The following is a 22,713-nucleotide window of genomic DNA, read 5'->3' as shown; positions in this document are numbered from 1 at the left end:
CTCACATTGGGCTCCAAGCTGTGTGTGGAGCCTGCTAAAGATTCTCTCTCTCTCTCTCTCCTAGAATAGAATACAAAGAACTTCAAACCTAACTTCAAGAACCACCATTTCTCCTTTTCAGAGAAAACGTGGCCATTTCTCAAACCCCACCCCTTTTGGAGTCAACACTTCCACGTGGAGATACAAAACATTTGTATCTCCAGGCGGAAGGTGGGAATCCCATCAAACCCACCACTCTACCTCACCCAAGCCACCCTGTGATGTTATTTTTTGACTGGTTTTTCATAATCATATGTTGTGAGGGACACTGAGGGCCCACCTACCCATGTCCCTTCTCTAATGACCTGTGGTTTGGAGAGACCAGGAAGGCACCCTGGTTGCCTGACATGTCTTCTTTTGTGGGAGATGTGGTTCAGGGATGGATGCAAAACCTAAATCAATCCATTCAGAGTAAAACTTGGGGCTCTGTTCTGTTTGGGAGAAGAGGGGCCTCTTCCCTCCTCTTAGATGTGAACAAGCACCCTGGAGTACTGGCAGCTGTCTCCACCAGGAGGGAAACCAGCCTAAGGCCAAAAGTGAGGCAGGCAGGAGTGTGGGTCTGGGAGAGTACAGATCTATTGATGGGCAGTCCTGATAAGACTGAGAACTTGGGAAACAAATCAGCCTTTCAACTAGCCCCACCTTGGGACAAATTCCCTGGTATTTATACCATTATAGATGTGGATTTTTTTTTTTTTAAGATTTTATTTATTTATTTGTCAGAGAGAGAGGGAGAGAGAGCGAGCACAGGCAGACAGAGAGGCAGGCAGAGGGAGAAGCAGGCTCCCTGCCGAGCAAGGAGCCCGATGCGGGACTCGATCCCAGGACGCCGGGATCACGACCTGAGCCGAAGGCAGCTGCTTAACCAACTGAGCCACCCAGGCGTCCCATAGATGTGGATTTTCTATTACGGAACTGTGAAACACTCTAATAAAACCATCTGTAGGGGAAAAAAAAAATTCAGAGAAGGCTCTGCGGGCAGCATAGTGCGAGAGAGGGAACTGATGTTTGGAGCGCAGGGGCCTTCCCCTCATTCCTTCAGTCTCAAGGTTAAGAAGAGCCAGGCTCAGATGAAGTGGACTGTGAGTTGGGTAGCATATTGTAAGTGCCCCAAAGGCTGCCCCCCCCCATTCACCCCCACCCCCCGAGCGGCTGGCACTTAGTAGGAGGTTTGCAAAGGCGACGAGGGAGTATACTTGGCATCTGGCTGGACAGCGGAGTCCTGACCAGCCTGTCTGGGCTCAGAGCCCACACGCTTTCCCCAGAGCAGCAGGGGCCAAGCAAGCCGGATGAAGTAATCAAATCACACACGCTCAGGAAAGACAGGAGCTGAGGTGGGACAGCCCGGGAACAGAGGGCAGCAGGAAAGGGCCGGCCGAAAGGCAGCGACGCTGGTTCAGACGCACACTCTTTCCGGCCATTGTGATTAAGCCTGCGAGACCTTTCCCTGAGAGGGAGGCCCCGGACAGGAGATGAAAACCTTCAGAGACTGCTTCCTTCATCAAACCGAAGCTTGAACAGCAACAAGGAAACAATTCGCGGTGACTAGGAGACTAAAATGGTGACTGGAAACGGAGTCGGTTCTCCAGGGAAAATGCTGTGAGCCCAGACTTGCTTGGGCTCCGGGGGCGAGAAAGCTCGCAGGTTCCAGCCCACGCCCAGACGCGGAATGCAGGATGCCCCACCCCGCGCAGAAAGCCCCCGCGGGCCCGGGGCCAGAGAATATTCCCTTTCCCTTCAAAGAGTCCGTTTCAGGAACCCCCGCTGCTCTTCCGCCTCCTCAGCCCCACTCCCAGACACAATGGGTCCCCCCAGCGTGATAAACAGCCCAAGGGACAGTGAAGGCCAAGTGGAAACTGGCGCGAGCCCACACAACGCTCACGGCCCTGACGTGGCAGCCCTCCAGGCTGCGTGCCGGGCCTCAGACAGGGAACACCCGGCTGCTCGCGCGGCCGACGCAGGCCTGTGGGGGCGGGGCGGACGGGAAAGTCCAAGGGGTCCGCTTCCGGCTGTGCAGCTCACCCGCCCTGAGAGAGGACCCGAGGTTTGAGGGGGGCGCTGACAGCCAGCGCAACTGGGACCACTAACCCCACGTGCCCTGAGAAACCCGGGCATTTCTGAGACGTGTCCTCTAAGCTCACTGCAGCGCCAAATATGAGGCCCTCAGATTGCACCACATACTTGTGCGCACGCTCACTGCTTCTTCCCGTCAGCCGGGTACCGCGGAGGCTCAGGGCTGCCGGGCGTCCCCAGCCCGGTGAGCATCGCCACAATAGCACCAACCAGCGGGGAAGAGAAGCCTGCGCACCTCACGGGACTCCATCCCCATCCTGCTGAGAGGAGGCCCCTCCAGTTCCACTTCTGGAAGCCCCTCTTGCTGAAGGCTGATCTTTTGCAAAAAAAGCATTCAAAGCTCCAAACAGAAAGTAACATTCTCTCTCCCAGTCAAGCCAGTTGGATTTTTTTTTTTTTCTTAAACTTGAAAAACTCCTTTTCCTAGGTAGCCTGTGTTATGCTGGGTTTACACACCTTGAAAAACTCCGGACTTGCATTTATGTCTCTCTTGGGAAATCTTGATTCAGTCCTGAAAGCGACGAGAGAACACTTCACTTTAAGTGCTTGAGAACTGGCCAAAAATAAGGGGAGGCGAGGGTGGCAAGAAGGGGCAACGTACTTCCAGACAAAGAGATGTGCAGGGCGTAGGAATACCCGTGTAGGGAGAACAGCGAGCACTAATACAGTGATATTCAGAAGATTAGTGCAGGTTGAGAGAGAGCAGAATGAGAATCATTTGTCCAGACATTGTGGATACAGTCAAACGACCTAGTGTGAGAGCGCATTCAAAATGTTTTTTAAAAATTATTCTCGACAGGGCCCCTGGATGGCTCAGTGGGTTAAGCCTCTGTCTTCGGCTCAGGTCATGACCTCAGGGTCCAGGGATAGAGCCTCCCCATCGGGCTCTCTGCTCAGCAGGGAGCTTGCTCCTCCCTCTCTCTGCCTGCCTCTCTGTCTACTTGTGATCTATCAAATAAATATTTAAAAAAATTGTTCTCGACATTCCTGGGCGTTTTTCCCCCCCGGGAGAGATAAAGATTTATGTCCACACAAAAAGCCCCACATAATGATTACACAGCTCTACTCATAATACCCAAGCTGGAAACTATGTCAATTCCTTCAATAAGCAAATGCGCAAACTGTGGTCATCCGCACCGTGGACTGCTTATTCAGTGATCCAACAGAACAGACTAGTGATACCCGGGATAAGCTGGAAGAATCTCCAGAGAATTATGGTGAGTGGAAAAAGAAACCAATCCTAAATGGTTGCATCCTGTGTGATTCCAGGCATACATTTGTGAAATAACAGATGTTTCACGTCACAGACTGGTGGTTGCTGGGAAGGTGTGGCAGTAACAGGCGGCAGGCGGGATCCCACTGCTATGGAGATGTTGTCTTGGTCAATGTCAATACTCTGGATGTGATATTGTACTCCAGTTCTGCGAGATGTTTCCACCATGGAACACAGTTAAAGGGTACCAAATTATTTTACAATCACAAGTGAATCAATCCACAATTATGACAGTGTAAAAGAAGTTTGACCAAAAACAAACAAAACACCCCAAAACTGTTCTAACTGTAACGGTGGTGGTATTAGTATCGCTATTCTGTTTATGTGTGTAATAAAGCACAGTAGTTATTATTGGATATTTTAATTCTATGCCCCCTGATCTTTGTGCTGATTCTGGGTGGAAAAGAATAGGACAGAATATAGGAAATGTTAAGTAAAAAATCCTGCAATCCACAATTGCTATATGAATTCATGAATTATTTTTATCTACTGATATGCATAGAAAAAATGACCAATTCAGTAGCAATGAGCATTTCTAAGACACAAATTATGGTTTTGAAGTATCGTTTTCCAGTATAAGAAACCAGGTTTTCTTAGAGACTTCTGATTGCAGGTCTTGGGGCAAGATATGTAGTGAATGAGCCTGGGACAGCTTGTCATGCCAGAGAGGGAGGAAAGTATCAATGATTAGTAGGGTTCTACTAAAAGGACTCAGAAGCCAATTTGAATGGGCTTCTACCAGCTAAAGATGGGACACTTTTAAGTTCCAAGAAAGATAATTTCATCATTGGTTAGCATTGGGAAGTAGAAAGTGAAAGGTTTCACTAGGATTCTCAATGGTGATAAAAAACCTTTAACTTTGATGGACAGTTTTTTCTTTTTAATGGCGTTTTGGGTATGGGTCATGCTTAGAAAAGTCAGTTTAGATACTAGGTATGACTCAAGCTTTTAGCCTACCTTTCCTGCATGAATTCTACCACTAAAGCAAGGAAAATATTTAAGTATTCCAACTGAACAATGAAAATAATATATCCAGAGGTAAGTACCATAAACCCTCCAAACACAACCAATCCTAACAGTGCCAAACACCTGGTGGTAACAATGTGTCCACCACCGAGTCTGATACACACTATTTCATCCACTGAAGAGGACATAAGCTGGAAGGAGCATTATTATTCCCAAGTACCTCCAAGAGAACACAACTCTGAGCTGCCATCAACTGAGGATACATTCCAACTTCAATGATATTTGAGACAAAAGTGTCCTTTAATTAATCAATACCCATTTCCTATCCTGACAGTTTTACTGCTTCTCACTTCTCAGGTGTATGGAGGACAGTATTATCATCCATCCTACTCACTAAAATTAAAGTAACACAACACTATAGCAATAAAAATATATGTGCACAATCCTCAAAGTACTAAATAGTATATAGGATTGGTTTTTTTTTAACCCCTATTTACCATGATAGGATTGACAATCATGATGCTCTATGGCCCATAGCTTCTTCCAGTGAACAGGTCTTGGGATTTTCTGATGGCACCTGTTGACATCAGCCCCTGAGGACCCACAGAAGCCAGTCTTCTGCTGTGCCTTTTCTTCCACTGCCCATCATCTTCCCCTTTCAGGTTGCAGGGGATCCTCAGCAAGTGCAGTAAGGAGAGCAAGTTCACCCAAATCCAAGTAATCAGGGATCTGTGAGCCTCTGGAACCATGTGCAAAGTATTCCATGCATATGTACTTCTTTATAGGATTCTGGAATTGCTGATTATTTTCCTTTGAGTGTGTCTGGCTTGCCTTCTGGCTGGCTTTGTCCAGAGTAGGCTGTTGTCAATAGTGATTACTTTCCAAGATGCTTTTTCTTAGTGAAATATTTTGGTGAGAGAATCATTTGTTGAAACGTGATTTGAATTTTATGGAAGGTAAGGAAGTGCAAAGGCATGTCACACAAAGTTAAATGGCATTGGGTGCATGAGAGAGGAAGGGGTGAGAGATGGCAGGGTCTGTTTCTGGGGTTACAGAAAGCTCCAATGCCAGTCAGTTGTGGAGCCCAGGATTGACATCGTAGTAGGCATGGGCCTCTGTGGAACAGCTTACTGAAAGTCCGTAATACTAGCATCCCGTGGCTGCTCTGTGTAAGAAAATATGCAAATAGTCTGCGTCAATGAACTCAGATAAAAAAGGGACAAGTATAACATGCATTATCTAACCTGTGATCCTATGCTGGGTATCACTGAACAGGCCCATGGGCCACATGTGACCAGCCATCTGTTTTTTGTATGATCTATATACAATAGATTTTACATTTTATTTATTTATTTATTTTAAAATTATTATTATTATTATTATTTTTTTATTTATTTGACAGAGAGAAATCACAAGTAGACGGAGAGGCAGGCAGAGAGAAAGAGAGAGAGGGAAGCAGGCTCCCCGCTGAGCAGAGAGCCCGATGTGGGACTCGATCCCAGAACCCTGAGATCATGACCTGAGCCGAAGGCAGCGGCTTAACCCACTGAGCCACCCAGGCGCCCCTTATTTATTTTTTTTAAATCAGAAGAATATTGCATAGCATGTTAAGATTACATAAAATTTCTATCTGTGTCCATCAAGTTTTACTGGAACATAGTCATGCCCCTTCCTTCATGTATCATTCAATGGCTGCCTCTGTATTCCATGATAAACAGCTTCCAGGGACAGAGTCTAGCCCACAAAGCCTAAAATATTTGCTGTCTCTGGCCCTTTACAGAAAAAGTTTGCCAACGGCAAAGTTTCCTCCGCACTCAGGCTTAGCAAGTTCTGTTAACTTTTTCATAAATAAAAGATAAAATCTGGATGTGTAGCTGCAAAACATCTCATGTTTATTATTCTACTTGCTGTAGTTTTTAAAGCTGGTGTACCACACACATACGCAAGAACACAAAGAGGAACCCGGATGGATGGTCTAATGTTTCCCATTTGCTACTTCTGGCTTTGCAGTTTCCCTCCATGGCATGTATGCAGGAGAGAAAAGACAACAATTAGCCGCCGTGCTAGATTTAAAAGCATTTAATGACATAGCATATATTTAACAGGGCAAAAGTTGAGAGGTACAGGTCAAACGACTGAGCGCCAGGCCTGAGCGACCTCCTCCTTGCTCAGGCCCAGCCTCTGGAGTTCATTCCTATCGATGCCATTTTGATTGTGCAGTAAGATGAAAATTTGTCATTACAATCGTTACAGTGACAAAGAAATGCACACTATGTATCAAATAGCAAAGGTAATGAAGCAAATTATAACACAGTGTGGCAACGCACGAGCAAGTAACCATTAGAGTAACATTACTTTGTCCAGTAAATGCTTCAGTTCCACTTGTACACTTACCAATGATTTAAAGGGTTTATTATACATCTAGTTTTATTATATTTTGTACTAGAATTATCTCAAACATACAATATAATGTATTTCGGCAAAAAAAAAAAAATTTGAAATTACAGATTATTTAAAACAGTATCAGTTTCTATTCCTTCTCATATACCGGTATACCGACATTCTGAACTGTCCTTGCAGGTGATGCAGAAAAGCCGCATGTCAGGTGTTAGTAAGTGATGCCAGATACAAACTGTTTGGTCTGTAGATTTAACATGGAGCTGCACCGTGTCTGCAGCAAGATCCTAATACACGATCTGTTTAATCAAAGTTAGACCCATCACGGGCACTTCTAATAGTTGAGACTCAAGGTAACCACTGGAAATAAATGGAAGAGAATGGTGTCAGGGAATTGGAACATTTTGTCTCTGGTGAGCACAGGAAATATTGTTTAAGCACCGCTGCCTTGCATACCAACAGCATTAGAGGCGGGTTATTTCCAACGCAGCCTCACAAAATTGAGGAACAGTTTAAATATTGAGATCTAATCTATATAATTTCATTAAAAAAAAATCTGGTCTTCCCTCTGCACCTCAAACTTTTGTAACTTGGAGATAAAGTGTTTAGGTGTATTCCCCCCCCCCCAAATGCTCTATAAATTAAAAAAAAAAAAAAATCAACCACATTGAAGAACATTAGGCACAGAGAGTAATGTGTTGGTTCTGAGCTTGCATGCTGGAGTTTCACTGAAAAGGTAAGAGAAGGGCAGGAGGTGAAGGAAAGGAGTTCATTTCTTTTTGCCAAAAATGCTGAACCGCTTCTCCTTGTCTTTCTCTTTGTCCTTCTCCCGCTTGCCAGGGCTAGACTCGCTGGTGATGGTGACAACGCTGGTGGGCAAGGTCTGTGCCCGGCTGGATGCTGGCGTGCTCTGGGTGCTGGCGGACACCTCGTGTTTATCGGAGGAGATGGCAGAGGAGATGGCCTGGATCCATGTGTTCATTTCCTCCTGGATAAAGGATCGCAGATGAAACTCAGGAGGGATAGGCTCAAAACACCTTCACTACATCTGCCCAAACATAGGCCCTCCATCAGTTGGAAGGCTTGGGAACAGTGCATCTAGCCTATGGGGGCATCTGGCTAACAGAGAGGCAAACAGTTCCCAAATGACCCTTAGCAGAGGAAACATGGTTTAACTCTCATGAGAATTTGGTTTACAGGACCTGAAATTCACCAGTCTAGTATGTGGTCCTACAAACTTGGAAGAATGAGAAGGCTGGTCTCCATTGCTGGGAAGCACCGCCCCCCTTTATTTTTTAAACTTTTCTTAAAAAACTGAAGTATATTTGACATATAACCCTGCATGAATTTAGAAGTTGGTTTTTCAAATCCAAAGCACTACACACATGACTTATTCATTAGCAGATCCTCTCCCCCTTCAAGAAGTACAACCATGAAACGGTTGCTTGACGGCAGTGGATTGCTGCAGGGAGCCCCTGACTGGACTTCAGGATCTACATCCTGTCCTGGGACCCCACCCCACACCCCGCCAACACACTGTGCTCATCCACTACGAGCAGTGGGCAAGCTTTCCTCCATCAACTTCAGGGTCCTTGTACCAGCCCTCCTGACACACCAGGGAGACAGTAAGATGCCATTCTGCCTCCCAGTGATACAAAGAGCCCCGTCCAGTTGTTAGTGACTGAGGAGACCAGATAACAGAAGCCATGACTGATCATTACTTATACATATATGGGACACTGTAAAATAAAGCTTATCGTGCCAATAATACTTGCAAAAGCCCAAGTATTCAGAGAAATCTTAAAAACTTACATCATCTTTGGCTTGGAAGAGGTACTCATTGCCATCATTTAATCTGTAAGTTGAAGGAAGAAAGTCAGTCACAATTTGACTTAGGAAGAAATAAAACCCTCAAATTCCCAAAACCTATGTGGGACATAATCATGCCAGGGGAATCCTACCAGAAATGCCCTTTGGAGCTTTACATACATCACCAGCTGTGCCTGGGACCCACAAAGGCCCACCCACAGCACCCTGAACATCAAGAAGCTATGTTATTGGGCCAGTAAATGTTTCAATCCACTGGAAAGATAAAAAATGTCCCAAACATATCAACATCTGGCTTCTCCATCCTGAAACAATGGAATACACATTCTTTTCAAGTGTACATGGAACATTCTCCAGAACAGATCACATATTAGGCCACAAAACAAGTCTCAACAAATTTAAAAAGATCAAAGTCATATTGTGCATCATTTCTGACTATAATGCTATGATGCTAGAAATCAACCACAAAAAAAAAAACTAGAAAGAACATAAATACATGGAAATTAAATTTAGTGCTACTAAACAAATGGGTCAAACAAGAAATCAAAGAGGAAATCAGAAATCAGAAACATGCAGGAAGACAAATGAAAATGAAAATACAAAGTCTAAAAACTTTGAGATGCAGCAAAAGCTCTTCTAAGAGGGAAGTTTATATCACCTCAAATACCAATAAAAATCTCAAATAAACAACTTAACCTTACACTTAAAGGACTGAACAAACAAAACCCCAAACCAGTAGAAGGAAGGAAAAAAAGATTAAGGCAAAAAGTAAAAGAAACAATACAACAGATCTCTGAAACCAGAGCTGGTTTTTGAGAAAGATCAACAAAATTGATAAACCTTTAGCTAGATTCTTAAAAAAAAAAAAAATCAACAAAATCAGAAATGAAAGATGAGAGAAATAACGGATGCCACAGAAAAACAGGATTCTAAGAGAATATTATGAAAACTTAGATGCCAACAATTTTGATAACCTAGAAGAAATGGACAAATTCCTAGAAGTGTACAACTTTCTAAAACCGAATCAGGAAGAAATAGAAAATTTGAACAGACTGATTACCAGCAAAGAATTGAGTCAGTAATCAAAAAAACTTACAAAAACAAAAGGCCAGGACCAGGCAGCTTCACAGATAAATTTGACCAACACTTAAAGAAGAGTTAAAACCTATTCTTCTCAAACTATTAAAAAAAATACAAAAGGAAGGAGAGCTTCCAAATTCATCCTATGAATCCAGCATGATCCTGATACCAAAACTAGATCAAGAAACTACAAAAAAAAGAGAACTATAGGACAGTACATCTTAAGAACAGAGATGCAGGGCGCCTGGGTGGCTCAGTGGTTAAGCCGCTGCCTTCAGCTCAGGTCATGATCTCAGGGTCCTGGGATCGAGTCCCGCATCGGGCTCTCTGCTCAGCAGGGAGCCTGCTTCCCTCTCTCTCTCTGCCTGCCTCTCCATCTACTTGTGATTTCTCTCTGTCAAATAAATAAATAAAATCTTTAAAAAAAAAAAAAAAGAACAGAGATGCAAAAAAACCTCAACAAAATATTAGCAAACCAAATCTATATTAAAAAAATCACCATGATCAAGTGAGATTTACTCCTGGGATGCAAGGGTTCAATATTCAAATCAATCGATGCAATACATCACATCAAGAAAAAGGACAAAAACCTTATGATCCTTTCAACAGATGCAGAAAAAGCATATGAAAAAGTACAACCATCTGTTCATGATAAAATCCCTTAATAAAATAGGCTTAGGGGCTCTAGCTGGCTCAATCAGTGGAGTGTGCAACTCCTGAAATCAGGCTCATGAGTTCAGACCCCTCCTGGGGCCTACTTAAAAAAAAACAACAAACCAACAACAAAAATAGCAGTTTTAGAGGGAACATATATCAACACATTAAAGGCCACCTATGAAAACCCTACAGTTAACATCATCCTCAATGGGGAAAAACAGAGCTTTTCCCCTAAGGTCAGGAACAAGACAAAGATGTCTACTCTTACCACAGGTATTCAACATAGAACTAGAAGTTCTATCTAAAGCCATCAGACAAAAGACATCCAAACCGATAAGGAAGAAGTAAAATGGTTACTATTTGCAAATGACAAGATGCTACATATATAGAAAACATTAAAGGCTCCACCAAAAAATTATTAGAGCTGATAAATGGTTTACTAAAGTTCAAGATGCAAAAATTAATATAAAGAAACATGTTGCATTTCTATACAGGAATAATGAAGTAGCAAAAAGAGAAATTAAGAAAACAGTTCCAGGATACCTGACTGGCTCAGTCACTGGAGCACGAGACTGTTGATCTCAGGTCTATGGGGCTATGTTGGGGGTGGAGTTTACTTAAAAATAGTACCATTAAAAAAAAAAAAAAAAAAGTCCTGGGGAGCCTCAGTGGCTCGGTCCTTTAAGCGTCTGCCTTTGGCTCAGGTCAGATCCCAGAGTCCTGGGATCAAGTCCCGCATGCATCCAGAGCCTGCTTCTCCCTCTCTCTCTGCTTGCTGTGCTTCCTGCTTGTGCACACACATGCGCTCTCTCTCAAATAAACAGATAAAATCTTAAAAAAAAAAAAAAGTCCTATTTACAAAACTACACAAAAAAATAGTAAAATAGCTACAAAAAAACTTAACCAAGGAGGTAAAAAACTCTGAAAACTACAGAACATTGATGAAAGAAACTAAAGATGACAAAAACAAATGGAAAGGTATTCCATGCTGATGGACTGGGAAAACAAATACTGTTAAAATGTCCGTATAATGTAATCCCTATCAAAACAAAAATGTCTGTATAATGTAATCCCTATCAAAACGAAAATGTCTGGGGACGCCTGGGTGGCTCAGTTGGTTGGACGACTGCCTTCGGCTCAGGGCGTGATCCTGGAGTCCCGGGATCGAGTCCCACATCAGGCTCCCAGCTCCATGGGGAGTCTGCTTAGCTCTCTGACCTTCTCCTCGCTCATGCTCTCTCTCACTGTCTCTCTCTCTCAAATAAATAAATAAAAAATCTTTTAAAAAATTAAAAAAACAAAAAAACAAAAAAACAAAAATGTCCATATAATGTAATCCCTATCAAAACAGCAAAAGCATTTTCCAAAGAACTAGAACAAACAATCCTAAAATTTGTATGGAACCACAGAAGACAGCCAAAGCAATCTTGGAAAAGTAACAAGACAATGGGAGGTATCACAATTCCAGACTTCAAGTAATATAGAGCTGCAGTAACCAAAAGAGTATGGTACGGGCACAAAAACAGACACACAGATCAATGGAACAGAAGAAAAAAACCCAGAAATAAACCCAATTATTGACAATAATATGGTCAAGTAAACTTTGATAAGGGAGGCAAGAATATGCAATGGGGGGAAAAGTCTCTTCAAAATTGCTATTGGGAAAACTGGACAATAATGTGCAAAAGAACGAAACTGGGTAACTTTCTCAGAGCATACACAAAAATAAACTCAGAATGGATTAAGGACCTCAATGAAACCAATAAAACCAATGGAACCATAAAAATCCTAGAAGAGAACACAGGCAGTACTTTCTCTGATATTAGCTGTAGTAACATTTTTCTAACAGGTCTCCTGAGGCAAGGGTAACAAAGGCAAAAATAAACTACTGGGACTTACATCCAAATAAAAAGCTTCTGCACAGCAAAGGAACAATGAACAAAACTAAAAGACAACCTACTGAATGGGAGAAGACATCTGCAAATGAAGTATCCAAGAAGGGGTTTGTATATCCAAAATATATAAACAAGTGGGGTGCCTGAGTGGTGCAGTCAGTTAAGCATCTGACTCTTGGTTTCAAGCTCAGGTAGTGATCTCGGGGTTGTGAGACTGAGCCCATGTCGGGGTCCATGCTCAGCATGGAGTCGGCTTGAGAGTCCTTCTCCCTCTCCCCCTTCTGCTTGTGCTCTCTTGCTCTCTAAAATAAATAAACACATGGAGATGGCCAACAGACACATGAAAAGATCCTCAACATCACTCATGACCAGGGAAATACAAATCCAAATTACAATGAGATGTCACCACTACACACGTCAGAATGGCTAAAGTGATCAACAGAAGAAATAACAAGTGTTGGTGAGGATATGAAGAAAAAGGAACCCTTGAGCACTGTTGGTGGGAATACAAACTGGCGCAGTCACTGTGGAAAACAGTATGGAGGTTCCTCAAAAAATTAAAACCATAATAACCATATGATCCAGTAATTCCACTATGGGGTATTTACACAAAGAAAAGAGAAAACATTAATTCAAAAACATCTATGCACCCTTGTGTTTACTGCAACATTATTTACAATAGCCAAATTATGAAAGCAACCCAAGTGTCTGTCCATCAAGAGATGAACAGATGAAAAAGATGTGGTACGCATGAGAAAAGAGAAGAGACCAAAAGATGAAAAAGAGAAAAGAGACCAAAAAATAGACACTTAACTATTTTTTGCAATGGGTGAAATAGGTGAGGGGGATTAAGAGGACACTTATAACACTGAGACACGTAGAGAATCGTGGAATCATTATACTGTACACTGGAAACTAATAAAATATTAGTTATCTATGTTAGTTATACTGGAATTTTAAAAAGTATGAGTTCTTGTGTAAGTCTGCTACAGAGCTTGTATCCCCCATGTTTACAAATACCAGAATTTTTAAACAGACATACAGAAAAGGTCTTCCTAGATTTCTTCTCTTACATGGTACGTAGTGAAAGAAACTGTCCCACAAGGCCATCCCTAGGACACTGGAGAGTCACTGGCTTGGACAGTTCCCTCATTCACTTTACTATGGTACAAAGGAAGGGGTGTTCCTGGCGGGGAAGAGGGTTCAGTGCCCTCCGCCAAAACCCTGATCCTGTGAAGCTGCATGGAGGGAGAAAAAAGAAGGGAGGCAGCCAGGGAGCCAGGCTGTCTGCACCTTGTTCCATGCTGTGTAAAGGGTTCCACGTCCTGAGGAGCCTGCCTCCAGTGCTCCTTGAAAGAGCTCAAGAAGTCACCCCTTGAAACCCTCATTTGTAGTCTGTGGCCTAGTCCAACTGACATGACACAAATGTCTAATTGAAGACCAAAGCTTTTCAGGTCCCAAAGTAACAGATCAAATTACTATTAAACTAACATTCTAACCATGGACACACTTACTTTCTACATATTTCAAGATGAATGGCTTTTCTGCCCATTTCTAAGTATAAGAACTTCTGAGCCTGGATCCACTCTGTTGGGGAGGTATATATGTTCTACAAGCTAGAGACATGTGGAACCATCTGGGACAATCCATGGGCAAGCCAGGGGAGCAGAGACCTGGGTCTCACACATGTACTTCCTGTTTATCTCCATCCAGCTCCAGATAACTTGTGTGCAAAGAACAGCATCTCCTGGGTCTGGATAAGCTGCAAAAATGGGTAAACTCTTTTTCTATGCCTTCTTAAAATGTGAACAGCTCCCCTTGTCTTAAGGAAAAGTAAGTTCCAGCTTATCAAAACAAAAGCCCATTTTCTTCAAGGCTGAGCTGCACCACTAACTACAGGGAGCCTGGTGACAGGTCATACACAAGACATGGGACAAACTACACTAGCTTCACTGGTGACTTTTTTTTTTTAAATGGCAGAGAGGAGGAACCGAATGATTAGAGAACCTGCCTAGAAAAAGCAACCCCAAGAGCCAGAATACACAAAATATCAGCAACCAAGACACATGGCCCCCTCTCACCTCAGCTTGAACACGTGTTTCTTCTTCTTGTAATCAAGGGCCACTTCACAGATGGCTTCTTTCAAACTTACAGGGACCTCACTGTGGTAGGGGATTCCAGAGGCAGCTGTCTTTGCATCTTTGTAAAAACCCATTTCTTGGTTATTTATGACACAATAAACATTGTGCCAGGACCTGAGCAGTAAAGAACAGAACATCAGGGTTCTAGACCACACTGCTGTAAAGAATTAAGAATGTGATTAATGTGCAAACAAACCATATACCACATGGTGATCCCTTATTAAAATTAAAACCCTTTATTAAATTCTGCTAAAACCAAACAAGAGAACAAAATTCTTCCACGGACTGCTGGGATGGTGTCCAAGTTCCTACAGTGGCTGGTGACTGAGGGCTACTTCTATGGGTTTGGGGAAAAACATGGTGCCTTCTTCTATTACACAAAGGTACTCTTGGCTCTGACAGGAAAGATTTTTGTTGGTGTTGGTACTCTTTGCTATAGTACCCTCTTGTGGTAATGCTGTACAGGGCTGACTCATCTGAAACATGCCTGTCCTGAAACAGCTGCTTTTCCACCAAAGTTTTAATCCTGATGGGGCTTTACGACCTGACAGAAAGGCAGATCCAGGGCCACTAGCACTGGCAGTACCTTGGGATGAATCAGAAAAGAGCGCCTTTCCCCCAGGATATGGCAAACTATCATGATATACTGATTTTATCAGAAGACACTGTGCTGCCATCTACTTTTATTAACATAAAAATTTATGTTGTACTTAATGTGGATGATAGGTCTGAGATGGGGATTTCCTGGTCTAATGTACAACCCATACAACTATACGTGGTGGTTCCAGGCAGAATGGTTTACTGGTTAAGCACACTGGCTTTGGCATCAGATACAAATTTCATCCAGGCTATGCCGCGTACCAAGTTTCTAAAGAGTGAGCTTTTTTAATCACACAGAGCCTCTGTTTTCTCACTTATAAAATAGAGATAATAAAATTAGGGCTTATTGGAAGACCATGAATATATATATGGATATGGAGAAAAGGCATGGGAAATGAATGTTTTAAAAAAAAAAAAAAAATCCCACCTGGAAGAACACTTTGCTTTAGATAAATTCTCCAACCTCCACTCAGTACATTTCTTCTTAGGAAAAATTACAAAGGGCCCTTTTTGCTATTCCCATCCACGTTTAATAAATCTTCTTTCTCTCAGTGAATCAAAAGCACTCTCCTCCCACTTTCCAATGTCAGTCCCCAGAAAAAAGTGACGCCCAGGAACCTAAGAACAAATGGACTTCCCAAGCACACACTCCTTGGGCTTTTTAAGCAGCAAACAGGGGCCTTGACCTTGAGCAGGCTGACTTCCCATCTCACTGCCTCAGCATTCGCTACTCTCACCTGCTTGAGGCTTTCTTATTGTGAGCCTCCCACTCGTGCTTCCGATTCAGGAAGCCTTCCATCTGGGCTGAAGGCGTCTCCTGGGTTCTGGCCGGCAAGGTGGCAGCACTCTGGGCCGGGAGGGCACTCTTGGCTTTGCGGTCCGAAGTGGGGGAGGGGATGGGGCTGGACTCCTTTGAGCTCGTTCTCTGCTCTGCAGCGCCGTTGACCATTTCGCTTGTGTCCCCCGTTTCCGCCATCTAGGGACAGTGGAGAGGCCATTCAGCGGACCCCGTGAGCCACGGGGGCACCCACAAACGCTCTGACTCGCACACGTGGCTGTGTATAAATGCCTGGCACAGATCGAGGCAGTACAGTAAAACCGTTGCAACATCCCACAAAGCCAGCTGGACGCCGAGGACATTAGAAGGTGGGAAGGGATTAATGCCCGCCCGCTTACGGGGAAATGAGAAAAGCGAAATGCCAGGATGAGTTTTACTGCACTCTGTTCCTCGGATCAATCCATTTTCTCTAATGTAACTCAGATCATTTCCTCTAGGGGTTACTTTAAAAACAAAAGGACGACAGTAACAATCACACATATTAAATAGGAGAGAGTGGACGTTATACAGCAGCCACCTCACAACCAAGGATGCCACCAGGAGAGCCGGAAGTTCAAGCGAAAGGGCATTCACAAACAGATGGATAGACAACTCTATCAGAACGACACAGCATTCCCCCAGAGTAAGGCAAAGAAAAGGCCTCCAGTTTCTGAAAATGCTCTCTGGCTCTCCTCCCCCACCCCTCAACAACATCGTCATCAACACATGCAGAAATTAGGACGACAATCATGCATTTCACATCTACCATCCCTGTTAGACTTTGGAACTTAAGAGCTGGAAGGAAATGAGGCAAGTCCACAAACATCAATTTAACCACATCTGCCGGAGTTGTATCGTGAGTGGGTTGTAGTTTGTGTTAAAGGAGCTGGAAAAGCCAATCACAGTCACTCAACACCACACGGCTATTTACCCCCAAACACAGACAGAACCAGGGCCTTCCCCATCACGTGTTGGTCGATCACGGTGCCTTGCTGCACTGAGACGAGAAAGCCCAGACACAGCCAGGCTTCCCGCGGCTCTGACTGTCAGGCTGGAGACGTCTTCGGGAGCTGTTCCTTCCCAAGCTCATTTATATTGTGACCCTCAGGGCTTTTCGGCTTTGGAAATGCAGTAGGGTCTCGGTTCATTATCGCTTTCAGCCTGTGTACCATCAACTGTGTACCATTAAACTGTCGCAGCCCCAGCGGATACACCCAGGGCGCGGGATTAGCAAGTTACTAAAGCTGGGTGTGGCTGACACTTTAGTGGATTACAGACAACCTGGACCCCTCTTACACAGACAAACATGGAAGTGTCAATGGCAACGTTCATTAGATACGTCCCCCACCACTGCTGCCCAGAACCAAAATGACAAGTTAGCAGCAACAACTTCAACAGGAGAAATGGGACAATGACCACCACTGCTTCAACACTCAGATATGTCAACTCTCAGAAACGGGATCACTCGTTTAAGCCTTAGCTAAGTGGTGGGGCGGGACCCATGAGTTTCTCGTCCATCTATACAAACTCTCACTGTCAGCATCAGGATTTGGGCTGAGACCAGAGGCTTTGCAAATTAAGGGTGTTTTTTGACTGGAACCCTTTACCCACATAGCAATGTGGAAAATGGACTCTTAGGGCAAGGAAGGCATGGGAAAGGGGGCGGACATGGGATCACCCTGGCCTCATATGTGACACCTGTAGACATGTGCTTAGGAGCAACAGGCTACTTCAGTATTTATCTTTTCTTTCGCTTTTAAAAGAGAGATGCAGGAGGGGAAATGACTACCAAAAAACCAAAACCCTCAGTCTGAAGAAAGTGGGTGGATTTTAAAGTTGACAAATCTGTTCTAGTGTGGAATTTCGGGAAACTTCTGGTGGGAAGGAAGTGTGAGTTTGGTCTGAAAGGCCTGTGCCAGGTGTGAGTCTAGGGAGACACAGGGTTAGTGTTTATAGAAATCAGGTTAAAAAAAAATTAGTGCTGCAGCTGTGGCTTGGAAACTGCTAGTGACAGCAGTGACCTGGAGGGAGCAGCATCTGCTGAGAACAGGCTAACGTTGATAGCACTGGATCAGACTTGAAGGTGGGCGAAGGCCAGGGAAGCCTCTTCTAGGGGAAATTCTGCAGCAAAAATTTTTTTCTTTAGAGTTAGAAGGAAAGAGAAAACCCCAAACCAGTATGCAGAGATAATTAATGTTTATGCAAATGAATCACTAAACCAAGAAAACAAGGAAAATAAAAGGAACAAAATGATTTTTAATGGACATGTGCTGAAGCATGCCAAAAGACAACACACCACTAGAGACAAACATCAAAAGCAAATCATAGTGCTATGATCATACATGTGAATCTCTCCCCACCCCCCAACCCATGTTGCTTCTCTTTAGTGATTAGTCCAGAGTGCTTTAGCGGATGGGTACACCTGAGATCTTTGTATCAGAAGGTGAACATGAATGCAACATGAAAACTAGTAGCACAAGAAACACCTGATTGGTTTTCTAAGTGCATGAAGCAACACTAATTTCAAGTTCATTAACTTGAGTCTCTGCACCACAACTCAAAAGAATGAAAAGGCTTTTCTTCTTCCAGTCCAATTATGATAAAAAACTTGTTCTGGCAAGCTACAATTTAAAAATCTAGATAAAAATAGGCATGAGAACAAATGCCAAAAACATCATTGCACTCTTTCTGTTGTGCTTGTTTTTGTCTTCTGAATACAAAAAGCATAAAATTGGGTATCATTCCAGATGATATAAAATTTAAACATATATATATGGAAACATCACATATATACATATAGATCAATGACACAGAATCTGGAGCCAGAAATATGTCAGGGCTCCCTAATGACCAAAGATAAAGCAGTAGTTTTTTTTTTTTCTAAAATGAATTTTGGTGTGTTTTAAGGCAGAGACCCAATAATGGTGCACACTACCCCCAGAACATAAGAAGCTTGGCATCTATCTATATACCCATCTACAGTCATAAGTAGATAGATATGTACATAGAAATAAGGAAAAACAAACAAGATGCTATATGATGTTATCCTGACAAAAGAAAAAAAAAGACATGCATCATGAAATGAAAAGACAAATCAGACTTAACTCATGGAAAACACATATCAAAACAGGTTTCTGATTCCACTAACAACTAAATATGGCAAATGAGCAAGTGACTGTCTCACAAGGCTTGAATGTAGTATGGATTTGGTTTTGTTCTGTCTGTATCAGTACCAGGAAATCACCTCTTTCATAAGCTTTTATTCCTAAGGAATAGAATTTCTGTTAAAACATTTTCAATCCCTGCTGGTGGTCTATCAATGCCATCCTAAAAGACTCCTTAATGGAGAACCCCACAAAAAAGTCTTAAGAAAATGAAAAATAAATGAGAAGATCTGTACGAGACATACGATGGAGTTTCTGTCTACACAGATGCTACAATTACTTCTGAAGCCAGGCGGCATCCAATGGCTCCTAGGGGTGCTCCACCAAGTACATCATTCAAGTAATTAGGGTGAACCAGAATGGCTTTTGATCCGTTTGTTTGAAAAATTTATAAAGAGTTTGACACCCTGAAGTTATCAACTGAGTGGAGAGGCCCGGAAGTCTGGTAGGCAGGCTTCCAAAACCTGCGGAGGAATGCTGCCCGCTGGCCCCTGCCATGCTGGGTGTCACGGCAGTGCTGCCAGTGACCAAGACAACGGTGGCGGCAGGGTCAGCAGGCACCTCACTCCTGAGGCTGGATGCATTACCTGCAGCAAGTAAGCTCACAATTTCTCAATTCAGTTCTTGGCAGAAAAAAAAAAGAGAGGCACTCATTTGGAAAAAGTAATAATCCAAGGGTCTCAAAATCATTTCAGGTTTTGTGCCTAAAATTAAGAGAGCTTCCAAAAGTAGATCCAACTCCACACCCCCCATCTTTTTTGCTGTTTACAATAAATGCATCGTTCATGGAATGTGACAAGGCTGACTTAAGGTTTTAATCCTAGAACGGAGAGTCTCCTCCCCCAAACACCAGTCTTCCTAGTTCCTATTAAACTACGGCAGGTTAATGACATCTGTAAAGGGGGTATGTGTAGTGCAGCATTGCACCCTGTTAGTATAACTGGATGTGTCATACCTGTCGGATTCTAGTTTTCTTCTTCATTTTGCTGTAATCTCAATTAATTTCAATTACTCATGTAAGGCTTTCGCTGTAAAATCTTAATAAAGTAAAAAGCTCACAATAAATAAACAAAAAGTTAAGTATGTTGCTTTAAGGCAACTGAGCATTCATCAGTTAAAAGACTCAAATAAACATGAATTAAATGCAAACAAATATGAAACCAAGGAAACCTATGAATTAAGGAAAATTTTAACACTGTGGGTGAGGTGGAAGCCAAAAGTCAAACCAACAGGACTTGGAAAGAGTGGTTCTTGACAAATGGTAGTGAACTTCACAGTCCAGACCACGGCTGGTCACTGGCTGTCCGTCTGCTATTAAAGTTTTTGTAGTTTTGGTAGGTTTGAGAGCGATAACTAACCCGTGGAGATCCCTGTTCAGCCGGCAAACCGTTCTGGGAAACTTGCTCTCCTTTTGAAGTATCCCTGTTAGATGAAGTGGGGAAGGAGGGCAGAAGAGGGAAGGGGAAGGAAAAGAAGGGGAGAAAAAAGAGAGAAACAGGATGAGGGAGAACAACATCACTCAATTTTATTACAGATGTTCTCTCAGAAAAACATACGCAACTCTCTTTCATGTAATGTGATTTCTTTTTAGGAACTTCCCAAGTGTCCTAAACTAACTCTAGGTCGAGAGTAAGACCACAGGCATGCCCTCTACCCCCAGTACAGGCAGCCTTCAGGGTTGGCATGAGGCTCTTACTACAGCAGAGTAATTAGTTTTTCAGAAATAGACAATAATTTCTGTTCTTTCTTCTGTGAAAAACTTGCAAAAAGCACCACCACATGATCAGTGCCCTGAAATCTAGATGGTTCACTCCATTCACTTAGTCACAAGGAAATTCCGAGTGCCTGTGTGCATGTGCATGCGTGTACCGGGGGCTGTCTACATTCCACTTCTGCCGCCTACACAGCAATGTGGATGCAGACATGTCTGTGTTCTCAAATGTTATCCTACACAGATTCAAAGTACCTTACAGAATTAAAAGGAAGGGTGTGTGGAGAGGCCTAGTGTAGCACAAGCTTAGCAAAGATGCTCCCTGAACCCCACATGCCACTGAAGCTGAGACTCCAGCCGTGCAGGCTGCCCGTGACTCACCACTGCTGCTGGGATTCAGTCTCCTCAGAAGCCTTCGTGCTCGGCTCGGGAGAGGGCGGCCGCCTCTTCCTCTCCTCTTCCTCTTGCTGTCTGCGCACTTCCAGTAACTCCAACTGAAGGCAAACACGGTCATGTTCAGCAGAGCCCCAAACTCTGCTTCTTTTAAGGAAAGAGTTCTTGAGGAACCCAGACAGCTCTCCTGCCTCAGTTTTCTATCCTGTTCACACTGGACAAGCAGAAGGCCTAACACCCAGCAAGACAACACTGGGATCACAGGAACTGCAACTAAAACCCTGAACTAGAGGAACAGACCTGAGTGATGATGCAGGTCTACGCCATGGGTTTGTGTGCTCCCTGGGACACTGGGTTTCATTTCTACAGGAACTATGCAGCACTCAACTCTGCTTGGGAAGAAAGTACCTGAGCGTGAGGGTCCACACTGGACTTCCCGTCAGAGTTCAGACAAACACCATTGAGACAGAGTTGCAATAATTCTCAAGGCTTCTTGTGTTGTGGTAGGCATCTGTGTTCAGCCCAAACCCAAATAACACATAAAAAAAGCCAAAGAGTAGTCTAACTTAAACTAAATCATTTCACAAGCATATGTATACACCAAAAATAGTCCATTTAACACACAAGTTTGCAGATATGTTTTAAATCCCCAGAACTGTAAAAACTGGAAGGAACTCCATTTTGGTACACCATAAAGAATGAGCTTTCTACCAGAAGTGCAAGGGTCACAGGAGAGGAAACACCGGTGAGCAAACTTTATTCTAAAGCTTTAATTTAATGGTGGCAGAAAAAATTGATCAGAAATGGGAGAATTCTTAATGGTCTAGGATCAAGCTACTACTTGATAGAAATTCTAATTCTGAAAATCTGAATTAAACTGTAAGGCTAAGCTCCACTACAAACCAAAGCTTCTATGAGATATAAGAAGAAAAGCAGATCAAGAGAGAAAAACAAACCCCAATCAATCAATTCCCAGGCAAGGAACTATTATAAAAGTGATCACAAATCTAGGTACGCAGGAAGTTAACTGAGCAGCAGCCCTGGACAGTCTCCCCAGATTCTATACCAAGAAAACAGCCAATTTCAGGAAGGTCCTCACTGCCTCTAAAAACAGAGCAATAATATGAACTCTCTGGTCTAAGAGGTGAACAGGAAGAAGCAGCCCAGGAGAACCAAAAGGCTAAGTACTCCCAGCACCCAGCGGCCACTTACTGTTGTCAGCCTCTCCAGGGCGGAGAACCTCTCATCCCAGGTGGCAGCAGACTTCTCAAAAGCCTCGTGGCGCTTGATGAGCTTCTCCACCTCGTCCACACTCTGGCCTATTTCTCGGCTGGATAGGTAGGGCTCCTGTCCAAGCAGCCAGGCCTCAGCCACACTGGCGTCCCGTGAGAACTGGTGGACCTCCAAAACTGCACAGGGTACCAAGAGTGAGTGGCGGGCCAGAAGGGGGCCTGACAGTTGGGGACGGCGCTGCCCCCTGGTGGCAGCTGCCCGCACAGCCAGTCTACAGCCTGGATCAGCGCGGTCCAGCGTAAGTGTGACGTGGGCTACTTATCCCACTTAAACTCATCTAGTAGCCACACAGAAAATAAATAGGTAACATTTAAAAATGAACAGGTGAAATTAAAAAGTGTATTTTAGATAACCCAACAGACCAAACTACCATATCCTATCATTTCA

The 22,713-nt window shown here is 43.5% G+C and overlaps 1 protein-coding gene and 1 pseudogene across 4 annotated transcripts in view; one reads left to right on the top strand and one right to left on the bottom strand.

Annotated features, from left to right (window-relative positions):
* Positions 1-2,126, top strand: part of LOC122915427 — a 37,092-nt pseudogene extending 34,966 nt beyond the window's left edge.
* A 4,289-nt stretch (positions 2,127-6,415) lies between these two features.
* SPTBN1 (spectrin beta, non-erythrocytic 1) overlaps positions 6,416-22,713 on the bottom strand; it is a 197,404-nt gene continuing 181,106 nt past the window's right edge. For 2 of the 4 annotated variants that reach the window (XM_044263958.1, XM_044263959.1), the window contains exons 29-35: positions 22,246-22,442; positions 21,022-21,134; positions 20,288-20,351; positions 15,686-15,924; positions 14,289-14,462; positions 8,561-8,603; positions 6,416-7,736 (exon numbers count right to left, since the gene is read on the bottom strand). In XM_044263958.1, the coding sequence (XP_044119893.1) occupies positions 7,518-7,736; positions 8,561-8,603; positions 14,289-14,462; positions 15,686-15,924; positions 20,288-20,351; positions 21,022-21,134; positions 22,246-22,442 (1,049 nt within the window). In that variant the 3' untranslated portion in view covers positions 6,416-7,517. Of the gene's footprint in view, positions 7,737-8,560; positions 8,604-14,288; positions 14,463-15,685; positions 15,925-18,001; positions 20,352-21,021; positions 21,135-22,245; positions 22,443-22,713 lie in introns of those variants that run through there. The other 2 variants (XM_044263961.1, XM_044263962.1) reach the window with 1 other exon arrangement.

This window comes from Neovison vison, chromosome 8 (genome assembly GCF_020171115.1).
Source record: "Neovison vison isolate M4711 chromosome 8, ASM_NN_V1, whole genome shotgun sequence".
In the NCBI taxonomy this organism is placed as follows: domain Eukaryota; kingdom Metazoa; phylum Chordata; class Mammalia; order Carnivora; family Mustelidae; genus Neogale; species Neogale vison.
The sequence above is the reverse complement of the archived record's forward strand: the minus strand, read 5'-3'. Positions and strand labels throughout refer to the sequence as shown.